This window comes from Heteronotia binoei, chromosome 15, assembly GCF_032191835.1.
Source record: "Heteronotia binoei isolate CCM8104 ecotype False Entrance Well chromosome 15, APGP_CSIRO_Hbin_v1, whole genome shotgun sequence".
NCBI classification, from domain to species: Eukaryota; Metazoa; Chordata; class Lepidosauria; order Squamata; family Gekkonidae; genus Heteronotia; species Heteronotia binoei.
Window position 1 is genome coordinate 40,915,818 of NC_083237.1, and position 12,298 is coordinate 40,928,115.

At 39.8% G+C, this 12,298-nt stretch overlaps 1 protein-coding gene across 1 annotated transcript; it reads right to left on the reverse strand.

Moving 5' to 3' along the window:
• Positions 1-838: 838 nt before the first annotated feature.
• Positions 839-1,777, reverse strand: LOC132583552 (olfactory receptor 9G19-like). Its single transcript, XM_060255178.1, has one exon. The coding sequence runs from the start codon at positions 1,775-1,777 to the stop codon at positions 839-841; it is 939 nt and encodes a 312-aa protein (XP_060111161.1).
• Between the last annotated feature and the right edge of the window lie 10,521 nt (positions 1,778-12,298).

Sequence of the window (12,298 nt, forward strand, 5' to 3'; positions counted from 1 at the left end):
CCCCTGCTCTAGATGATTTTGCATCAAATTTTTATTCTCATATTAAATAAAATTAATTTCATAATAATCAACCTTCCATTAATTTTACTCTAAAATACAGAAATTCATTAATTTATGTCACATGGCAGAAAAATTGAAGAGACATTTGCATTCCTGTTGACAAGCAGGAAACTCTATTTATTTTTTCAACACCCTGGATATATGCTGTTTGTGATACAAGGTACTTCTGTCTATGACTCCATTGTTGCAGAAGCTGTGGTAGACTCATTCAGCTGGCTGAATCCTTTCACTGTCCCCCTCCCCTTGTGAAAGTATCAGTCTAATCCATGTATGAAAGAAATCAGCACTGTATGGATAGACATCATAGCTTTTGTTTACTAATAGACCTAGCCTTCACAACTAGTTTTATACTAGAAAATTATGGATTGCCTCCAGACATTCTCTTATCAGAGAGGGGTTCTCCATAGACCACAGGAATAAATAGTTTTAAAAAGGGGATAAAATTCATGGAAGACAATTTTACCAATGGCTACTAGCCAAGTTGACTGAGGAGAACCTCAACATTCAGAGGCATTAAGCCTCTGAATTCCAGAGCCAGGAGGCAACATCAGGGGACGGCTTCAGCCTCTATGCCCTGTTGTTGGCTGTCCAGAGGTACTGGTTGGTCACCGTCTGAGACAGGATGCTGGACTAGATGGACCACTACTCTGAGTCTTTTATGTTATTCATTGAAGGGAGACTGTTAAGTCTTTGGATCTGACCCAAGGTAAGAAATAGTTTGTGCTTAGAAAGAACTAGTGAGGAGGACCCCAGTTCTGATTCCCTGAACTCTAATGGACTAGACACATTTCTTTAGAAATTTTTTCAGGGCTTCCTTCATATCTTGGTTTCTCAGACTATATATCATTGGATTGAGTAGTGGAGTCAAAACAGTATAAAAGACAGCAAAGATTTTGTTTAATGCTCTCAACTTTTCAGTCTTTGGAACCACATAAACAAGCATCAGGGTCCCATAGAAAATTGAAACTACAATAAGATGAGAAGAACAAGTGGAGAAAGCCTTTTTTTTCCCAGTAGTGGATTGTATTCTCGTGATGTTCTTGATGATAAATATGTAGGATGCCACAGTTACTATAAATGGTGGTAGGGTAAAAATGGATGAAAATACAGTAAGCACAAGCTCAATTGTCTTTGTTTCACTGCAAGACAGTTTCACTATTTGGGTTATTTCACAGAAGAAATGGTCAATATCCTTGGGGCCACAGAATATTAATTGTGATATCAATATTACAAATACTGACATTCCTGTGAATCCATTAATCCAAGAGGCAGCTGCTAGACAAATACATAACTTGGTGCTCATAATAGAAACATAGTGCAGAGGTTTGCAAATGGCTAAATATCGATCATAAGACATCATTGCTAAGAGGTAACACTGTGTAGCAGTTAGAGAAGCAAAAGAGTAAAACTGAGTGAAACAGCCCCACAGTGATATATTTCCATCCCCAGTCAGGAAGCAAGTAAGCATCTTTGGGAGGATGGTACAAACTGTGCAGCTATCCAAACAGGACAAGTTACCTAAGAAGAAGTACATGGGGGTATGAAGCTGTGGTTCAGAAATTACTAGGACAATGATGAGCATGTTGCCAGCCATAGTGTAGACATAGATCAGAAGAAATAAGGTGAACAGAGGAATCTGCAGGTCATGTACACCCCCAAATCCCAGGAAAGTTAATTCTGCAATGTTGGTTTGGTTCCCCCTTATTTCATTTGCCATCTCTTTTTCTTGAAAATAAAACACATTAGGATTTCTTTTTTAAAAGATCATTTTTAGTTAAAACTGTCACACATACTGATGCGTTGGAATGGATGCAACCATCTTTTCAACCTGTGAAACAGGAAGAAGACAAAATAAATGTATGATACGGATCATGAGACCTGCATGAAGTAATGCTATATGGACAGTTTCTCATAGGGAAGAGAATTGGAAAATATTTAATTTAATTTTTCAATTTATATCCCCCATATCCCATAATTTTTTTCAGTTTATACCCTCAGGGCAGCTTACAGCATTAAAACAACATTGAAATTAATCCCATCAAAATTAAACATCATAGCTACAGATATAACAAATCAGATTCGAGAACAGTAATCCATATAGTTGGCAACAAACAACACAACATCATGTAGGCTGGAAACTTTCAACACAGTTTGAACACCTTGATGGTAAGATGCTGGGGGGGGGGGGTGACCAGCTAACCAGATGTACAGATGTCCAGAAAACTTCCAGAAAGCTTTTGATAAAGTTCCTCATCAAAGGCTCCTTAGAAAGCTCGAGAGGCATGGAGTAAAAGGACAGGTCCTCTTGTGGATCAAAAACTGACTAATTAATAGGAAGCAGAGAGTGATTATAAATGGGCAGTCTTCGCAGTGGAGGACGGTAAGCAGTGGGGTGCCGCAGGGCTCAGTACTGGGTCCCATGCTCTTTAACTTGTTAATAAATGATTTGGAGTTGGGAGTGAGCAGTGAAGTGGCCAAGTTTGCAGATGACACTAAATTGTTCAGGGTGGTAAGAACCAGAGAGGATTGTGAGGCACTCCAAAGGGATCTGTTGAGGCTGGGCGAGTGGCCGTCAATGTGGCAGATGAGGTTCAATGTGGCCAAGTGCAGAGTAATGCACATTGGGGCCAATAATCCCAGCTACAAATACAAGTTGATGGGGTAACTGGTAGAGACTGACCAAGAGAGAGATCTTGGGGTCGTGGTAGATAACTCACTGAAAATGTCAAAACAGTGTGTGATTGCAATAAAAAAGGCCAACACCATGCTGGGAATTATTAGGAAGGGAATTGAAAACAAATCAGCCAATATCATAATGCCCCTGTATAAATCGATGGTGCAGTCTCATTTGGAATACTGTGTGCAATTCTGGTCACTGCACCTCAAAAAGGATATTATAGCATTGGAAAAAAAGTCCAGAAAAGGGCAACTAGAATGATTAAAGGGTTGGAATACTTTCCCTATGAAGACAGGTTAAAACACTTGGGGCTCTTTAGCTTGGAGAAACATCGAGTGCGAAGTGACATGATAGAGGTTTGCAAGATAATGCATGGGATGGAGAAAGTAGAGAAAGAAGTACTTTTCTCTCTTTCTCGCAATACAAGAACTCGTGGACATTCGATGAAATTGCTGAGCAGTCGGGTTAAAACAGATAAAAGGAAGTACTTCTTCACCAAAGGGTGATTAACATGTGGAATTCACTGCCACAGGAAGTGGTGGCGGCTACAAGCATATACAGCTTCAAGAGGGGGTTAGATAAAAATATGGAGCAGAGGTCCATCAGTGGCTATTAGCCACAGTGTGTGTGTGTGTGTGTATAATTTTTTTGGCCACTGTGTGACACAGAGTGTTGGACTGGATGGGCCATTGGCCTAATCCAACATGGCTTATCTTATGTTCTTATGACTTCAAAGGACACCTGCTGGATCAACTAAAAGCCTGGAAAAAAGAAGAGCTCAATCTTACAAGCTCTATGGAACTTGGATAGGTCCAGCAGGGCCTAAATCTCCAGCAGGAGCTCATTCCACCAGGTAGGGGCCTGGACCGAAAAGGCCCTGGCCCTCATTGAAGCCAGTCGGGTGTCCTTAGGCCCAGGGATCACAAGAAGATGTTGTGTAGTTGACTGCAGAGCCTCGGGGGGGGGGGGGGGGTCATATGGGTAGACTAGATCCAACCCATCATGTTATAATAGACCACTCATTTACTGGTACAAATTTTTAAATGGAAAGAACTTCAGAAATGTAAACTACCAGGAATCACAACATTATTTCAATGTTTCTTATCATGTAGGCATTTCAAGCTATTACAGAGATGAGAAATCCATTCTGAGTCGTCACTTACATGTGTTTAACCAAAGGTGTAACATTACAGATTTCTGTATTGTGACACACACAGAGAGTATATTTCAGTCTGGTCTCAGCCCTTTTTAGAAACACTTTCAGGAAGCCACAAGTTATGATGGTTTGGGGACATGACAATGTTCAACATATGACATCAATTTGTGTGAACCTGCCTCAAATCTTTCTGAAAGTACAATGGTGTGTATGCTTACCTGGGAGTAAGTGCCAGCTCAAAATGTTAACATAAATACTTTTTGTATCAAGCATCCCCATAATCAATTTTGAGTTCTCAGAGTACTAAACCTGTTTGGGTGATACATTATTTACCTACCTACATTGGCTGTGATATGTGTGTGTGTGTAATTTTTCTTATATATCATTGTATCAAGTACCTGGGAAATGATGACAGCCACCAAGCAGGGGAGATGCCTCAGTGTCAGAGGATCAGATTGCCATACAAAAAATCCCTGGATCCCATCAGATGGCAGAGGACATGAAAGACCTCTGCCTGAAACATCAGATGGTAGATAATGTGAAGAACAATCTTAATATCAAAATCAGCATGTATTTTGATATTTTTGCTGCTATTTTACATATTTTGATGGGTACCCTTTCCTTTCTGTCATCTCATTACTTTGTTATAGAATTAAAGCTAACCAGATGTACGAGTTGGGTCTGAGTAACTCTGCATAGGATTGCAGTGTTAGCCACTCAACTGTCCCAGCTGTCAACATGCCCCTGAATTGTCTAGAATGTGCACAGGTTTTGGGATCTTTGATGTATTAATCAACATGGAATGAACTCCTTGAAAGCTGAAAGCCTGAATATGTTGGTTTCTATGACTTTAGGATTGAAGAATAGTAAATAGTCTGCTGACTCACAGATTTTTCAGTAATCACAGTTGAATGGGCAATGTACTACAAAATGAACAAGAAGGAATGGAGTTTTGTAGAAATTTCTTCATAAAATTATTCCAGGTAAATCTTGGACTTACCTTATTCAATGAAGCATTTACATTTATTGGATTTCAGGGCTGCTAAAGGGAATAGCTGGTTTCTTACACACTGGAAATGCTTTGTCTTTAAGATATAGATAGCAAAGTATATCATCTGGTTGCATGCCTAACCTCCAGTGTGCAGTTTAGGCCATTCAGAAGATGAACTAGTATATGTATCACATCTTTTAGCTAAGGGTGTTTCCTGTTCCCAAGGGTGCCTTCTTTCTTCCAACTGATCCTTAATTCATAATTTGGTTGCGAATTGAAATGTTCCTTAAGGGAATACCAATGTAATCTGCTTTGAAATCTTCACAGTTAAAGTCTCATGGTATTTAATGTTTATTTACAGCATTTTCATACCCATGCCTTTCTGTCCAAAGCCACCAAGGAAGAGAACAGTTAAAAAAGCATTATTAAAAAAAGAGATTATAAGCCAAATTAACATCAAAATTAAAATGCATATCTAAAAATGCAGGCAGCACTCAAAACATATAGCAGGAAGGAGTGGTCACTGAGGTAACATAAAAGTCTTTACCTGCTAGCAGAAGGCAGTGCTAGGGACTCCTGAGGGTGGGAATAAGCAAAGAAGAAGCATTCTTACAGGGAAGCAGATTTGCTACCACACAACAGAGAATGTGACTCCGTATTCCAGGGTATCATTCAATTCTCATCAGTGTTCATCCGCTTTTCTCTTTTTCTCTCCCATAATTTAAAATGGAAACTGTGATCCCCTTTGAGCACCAAAACTAGTATGCAGGGATCATGTGATCTGCCTAGACAATCAATATGTTAGGTAGGGATAGAGTAAGAAGGAGAATTGGGTGGCATGGAGTAAAAAGACTTGCTGGATCCAACCCATACAGCTGCCTCCTCCCTTCAGCTAGGAAGGATGCCCTGTCACACTTCCTCCAAGCACTGATGGGCATTTGGACATAGCCATTTCCCAATGATTAAAACACATCTAGGAGATATCAACACCAGTCATTTAAAATAAATCAGTGTTTCCTCCAAACAGACTTCCTCCAAGTAGCTTTCTTCCAGCCTAAAGAGGAGAAACAATGTAGTGTACTGTTTAAAAGTTATGTGATGTTATGGTTAAGAGCAGTAGACTCTAATCTGGAGAACTGGGTTTGATTCTACAATTCTCCACATGAAGCCTGCTGGCTGACCTTGGGCCAGAGAAAGTTCTCTTAGAAATCTCTTGGCTCCACCTACCCCACAAGATGTCTGTTGTGAGGAGAGGAAGGGAACGTGATTGCAAGTCATTTTGGAACTCCTGAAAGTAGAGGAAAGTGGGGAATAAATTCCTATTTTTCTACTTCCAAGGACTCTTCCTCCAATTTAAGTGACTCTTTCTCAAATGGAATATCCACTTAAGTCAGAGGAGGGCTTCTAACTTGAGCCAAAAGAAAAGGTGGAGTATAAATATTTTATCAAACACACCAACTTGCTCAGTGGAGTAGTAGGAACTACCTCCCTATGAAGACTCAACTATAAAGACTAAAATTAGCATTGTGCATTGCGTAGTCACTGGATATGCCATTTAAAGTTAGTTTTCTTGGGAAAACAAGAAAAAAAAATGAACAAACACACATTTACAGTAGCAGAGATGAGCATTTATTTATAGAAAAGAACCTGAAACCCTAAAACCTTTGACATTGCTTGTTTGATCTCCTTGTTTCTTATACTGTAAATCATTGGATTTAACATAGGTGGAACCAGGGAATACATTGCAGTAAATATCAACTCCAGCCACAACGGAGTGTTAGAGACAGGCTTCAGGTAGGCAATACATCCAGTAAATATAAATGTGGTGAAGACAATGAGGTGGGGAATGCAAGTGGAGAAAGCCTTCTGCCTCCCTTTTGCAGAAGGCAATTTTAACACTGTGGTGAAAACGTGAATGTAAGTTACAAGAACATAGACAAAGCAGCCCAGTGCTAAGACAACTCCAATCCCAAGAATGGTCATTTCAATTAGAGTTAGATCAGAACAAGTCAAAATTTTTAGCTGTGGAACTTCACAAAAAATTGATTGACAACATTAGAGCAGAAATGGGCTGAAAAAATCCCAGTGCTGTGCATCCCTGCATACAGCAAACCAGTGATCCATGCACTAGTAAGCATTTCAGTACAAGTCTGCCAATTAATTACCATTTCATACTGTAAAGGATTGCAAATGGACACATACCAGTCATATGCCATGACTGTTAAGATGCATAAATCAGATGATATAAAGAACAGAAACAAGAAGCAACACACCCTGAATATGAAATGTGCCTGGTATTCAGGAGGGAATTGATCATAGATTTAGGGGCAATGACTGAAGCCTGACCAGCGGCATCACTAGGGCGGGGCCAAGGGGGCAATCGGCCCTCCCCCAGGGAATTCTTATACCCTACTGTGAAGGGGAATTAATATGCCTGTGATAGATGGAGATACTAGTTATGTAGATAGATTTTTATTTCCTATACCAAATATACACATTTTTTTCAATGTTATCAGTGTCATTAAATAGTGTTATGGTAATTAAATGTTTATTATATGAATAAGTGATGTTCATAGCATATATAAGTACTACTACATAAATTGGGTGATTGCATGTCATTGACTGAAAGATGATTAATAATTTTACAGCATACATAGAATCTATAGAAACAAAAATAAATATTTATCTACTCCATTGCCTTCAAAATTTAATTTTTTCCTGGATCATATATTTTTTTTGTAAGAGTTTGATCCAACCAATTTTTCTGTTGGTGAATGGGAGGGAGGACATAACCTTTCCCCACCAAAAAAGCTACACTCAGAGTTCATGGGAACCAGCCCACAGAGGCAAAAGCTATTTGGGATATGAAGCAGTAGTAAGGAAGGCCTTTAGGTGAGAACGAACCAAAAACTTGGATCCAGTCCTGAATACGCATCTCAGCACTGTAGCATAGTTTTTATTGATACATGGTGATTGTTAAGCTAACATGGTTATATTAATGTTGAAAGCATTAATTTAAAACAAATGTAGAAAGAACTTACTCTTTTTCTTTGCAGATGTTTGAATTTCCAGGTGTATTTTCTTCTACAGCGTTCAGAAGTGTGTGCTTCTCCAGTCAATGGAACTTTATGGTTATCTTTCTATCTTACAACCTGGAGAAAAACCAGGTCTGTCTATACTAGGTACTAGCAGTGAATTATTGCCATGAGATGGGAATTTAATAATGCATAATGCTGTTTCTGGAGATTTACTCTCAGGAGAACAAAACAATGTTTTGGAATAGGAATAACACAAAAGTTTTCATTCTGGGATTTACTTACTATTAGCCAAAGACTGGCTTAGTGCATGTATGTAAGAATGAAGGAACACTTACAAGACATCAGTCTTTCTCAATCATTATTTCAAAGTCTTGATTCAAGAGAATCTCTTTATTTCCTGTTATTCAGTAGAAGATGAAAGCATCCATTCTATGACTTTGTGCACCAATATCTAATCATATAGAACCATAGAGTTGGAAGGGACCTCCAGGGTCATCTAGTCCAACCTCCTGAACGATGCAGGAAATTCACAAATACCGCCCCCTATATTCACAGGATCCACATTGCTGTCAGAAACATATATAAGATGAGACACACCAACAGGAGCAAGTCATTGCTATTATTAGAAGTTCAGTGTAGCATACTTGTTGGCAGTGCCCTGTTACACTGCTGTGTAGTAAAGGAACCACTATTACAGTGTCATGGAATAATACACTATAGTGCAGTGCAGTATTCATGGGTTACACATGGGAGTTATCACTTTTTGACTACAAGAGATGGCTATCAACATTCAAAGATTTGAACATTAGGGCAACATTCCAAACTGTGAGGAATTTATTTAATCTCCACTCTCCTTTCACTGATCATTCTGTATGCTATACAACATTTCTATATATGCATTTTGTGCAATAAAAAAGGTACATGTGTATAAGAACTCAACTTTGCAAAGACTAGTTCCACAGGTGTTAGGCAGACTGGTCATTGGCACTCACTTCTGCTGCTGGCATTTCTGTTTCTACAAGGTTTCCAGCCTTGACCTGTGTAGGCCAGTTAAGCCTGATATCAGATCTCAGGAGCAGGCCCTGATTAGTATTTTGATGAAAGATCACCAAGGAAATTTCCAGGGTCACTATGTAGATGTAGGCAATGCCAAGCCACCTCTGAATGGATCCCACCTTGAAAACCCTGCAGGGTTACTATAAGTTAACAGCAACTTGACATAACTTTCCACCACCATCAATGGTTTTCAGACTTGCACAGCTTGAAGGACTAGCAGAACAGGAAGGCTTTGTCTACACTAGCCATAAAATCCTCTCTTCGTGCACATTTCAAAGCCACCTTCTACACCACATAAAGGTAACGGTAGTCCCCTGTGCAAGCACCATTCATTTCTGACTTTGGGTTGATATCATATCACAACATTTTAATGGTGGACTTTTTATGGGGAGGTTTGCCATTGCCTTCCCCAGTCATCTGCACTTTACCCCCATCAAGTTAGGTACTCATTTTACCGACCTTGGAAGGATGGAAGCCTGAGTCAACCTTGAGCTGGCTACCTGAACCTAGCTTCCTACACTACATATCGCCTTCAGTTCTGTCTTGCCTCATGGTTTTTAAAAAACCTTCTACATTCACTTAGGGCATTTTTGCACTCACCTTCAGCCGGCGCGGCCCCCCTCTTCACCGCGCAGGATCTGCGCGGATTTCGCACTAAAAGCCACGGAGCAGCCCGAAGAGCCGGAAACTCCCGTCGCAAAAGCTGCGCAAATGGAAACTGCTTTTTGGCGGTTTCCGTTTGAGCGGCTTTTGCGCCGGGAGTTTCCGGCTCTTCGAGCTGCTCTGCGGCTTTTAGTGCGAAATCCGCGCAGATCCTGCGCGGTGAAGAGGGGGGTCGCGCCGGCTGAACGTGAGTGCGAAAACACCCTTAGTGTGAATGTGTACCGACACCACTTCCACTCTGGAGTTGCTCCACAGTTCTCAAAAGTAGCTTTGACCAGGAGTTTTCTGAAGATACAAATCTAAAAGTAATTGTAGCTGTTTTCCTTCATGTTTCCAAACTCCTCCCCAAAGCTCCACCCCACTTTTCATTGTTCTCTTGCCAGTGCACTGATTCCAGAAGTCGCAAGGCACAATGTTTCTCAAAGGACAGCAGGTGGAGGTTTTAGTGCTCATCATTTGCAAAATGTGTTACTATCCCATTGAAAAGCTAAGTTTACTATTATCCTTATGATTTCCTAGGTCTGTACGTATTCTTCGCACAAAAAAGTAAGACAGAAAGGGGGGGGGTGACTATTGTACATGTTCTCATTCAGCATGACAACTGAAGGCATGTTGAAATAGGATGTAGCTCAGTATGTGACCTCTCGTTAGCAGACACAAACAACAGCATAATGTCAGATGGAAGCGCTTTTTGGTGTGAGTCTGAGACATATTGACTACAGTAGCCTTCAAAGTGTGCATGGCACAGGGATGCTTGCAGCAAGCTCTGTCCAAATATTTGTTCTTTCCTGACTCCTGACCTTCCCTCTCCTGTGCCTTCAACTTGCAGGCGAGTGGCCACTAATGGGGTGCCGGTGCTTGTTGCTGCAGAAGTGCGTTAAGAGATGCAAGTACAGAAGAATGATGCCAGGCAGATTCAGTGTTCATAAAATGTAGATCAAAGCAATCTCCTCAGCAGAGGCTCCGTAGTGCACAGGGAACATGTTCATAGGACCCAAGCCTAAACATTTAGTTTGAACCCTGATAACATTTAGAAGTTAATCCAAGACCAGCTATATCTTGCAGATCAATTTTTTAACCCATTTTTTTTTATTCTGTCAGATTAAGAGGATGCCATGTCATGTTCAGCAGGCAACAGAACAAAACAGATTTTCCTGTGGCAGCAGGACTGACATATAGTCATTTGACCCAACACTCCTTTCTCAGGGCAATCATGGCTCTTCATGTCCTTTCAACCTCCTGTTGTGCATGAGCCATACACATTGTTATGAGAAAACTGATTATCTGAACTTATTCATTCAAGTTTCATTTCTGCTGTAGAAAAATCAAATCCGTAAGGGATTTTTTTTTGTTTTAACTTTGCACAAGTTCCTGTTTTATTAAAATGCACTTTCAATTTAGTACTATACTTATTTTTCAAATTTATTTGTGTGTCAGTTGTGCAGCAATTGTGTGGGCTTATGAATGGTGCATGAATTTCATAACAATTGCATATAATGCCATAAAAGAATATAACAAAAAAGAATTGAGGGAGACCAAAATAAATGAGATGGATAATATGGTATTTGAGAACAAAAAACAGAACAGCCTCATTCCTAATATCTCATCAATGTTGAAAAGTGATTTGAGTGTCATACTAGGATCTGGGAAACCCAAGTTCGAATCTCCACTCTTCCACAGATGCTTGCTGGATTGGCTTGGCCTGGTCATTCACTTTCTCAGACTAAACTACTTAAAGAGTTTGTTGTAAGGATAAAATGGAGGAGAGGAGAATGATGTAAGCTGCTTTTGGTATCTTTATAGGAGCCATAATTAAATACCAGAGAAATAACATTAAGTAAGCCCTTTTCTGTTTTAATTAGAGAAACAAAGTCTGCTTAAGAAAAATCAGCATGGCTTCTGCAAACAGAAGTTTTGTCTCACCAAACTTTTGGAGTTCTTTGAGAAAGTGTGCACCCCAAATATATCCAGGTTTTCTCAGGAAAAAAATCCCCTGAAAATCCTGCATATATTTAGTTATTACAATAGATCTGAAAACAATGGAGAGGCAATCAGGGCTGGCCTTGCCACTAGGCAAACTAAATAAATAAATGAAGAATAGTTTGGGGTGTACTGGGTCATTCTACAGTATACAGATGATCAGTAATGGCTCTGGAATACAACTATCAGTTATGATTACATTTGGAAGTACTGGATTTTGGAATTGTTGTTGGTATTTGGTCAACACATCAGGATTCATCATGTAGGTCATGTGATGATTTCATGGGAAGAACCCTTGGAGAATTCAAGTAACTAGATGACAGACAGTCAGACAGACGATGATAGATAGATAGATAGATAGATAGATAGATAGATAGATAGATAGATAGATAGATAGATAGATAGATAGATAGATAGATAGATAGTGCATATGGCTTTTTGCAGGAAATGCCCAGCAGGAATTCATTTGCATATTAGGCCACACCCCTGACACCAAGCCAACATGAACTGCATATCTAATTCTCTTTGTCTATGAAGCTCCAAGCTACAGTCAATAACCAAAAAGTCAGCACTGTAGTAGCCCTTATGGCTATTGTCCATATTCTTCACGATGTAACGGGATGATAATAAATCCAAGTACTTTTTTTTTCCTTAAAGAGATGCTAATGCCATCCTTT

Excerpts from the sequence above, each read along its gene's own strand:
- LOC132583552 (XM_060255178.1), bottom strand. The coding sequence starts at position 1,777 with ATGGCAAATGAAATAAGGGGGAACCAAACCAACATTGCAGAATTAACT.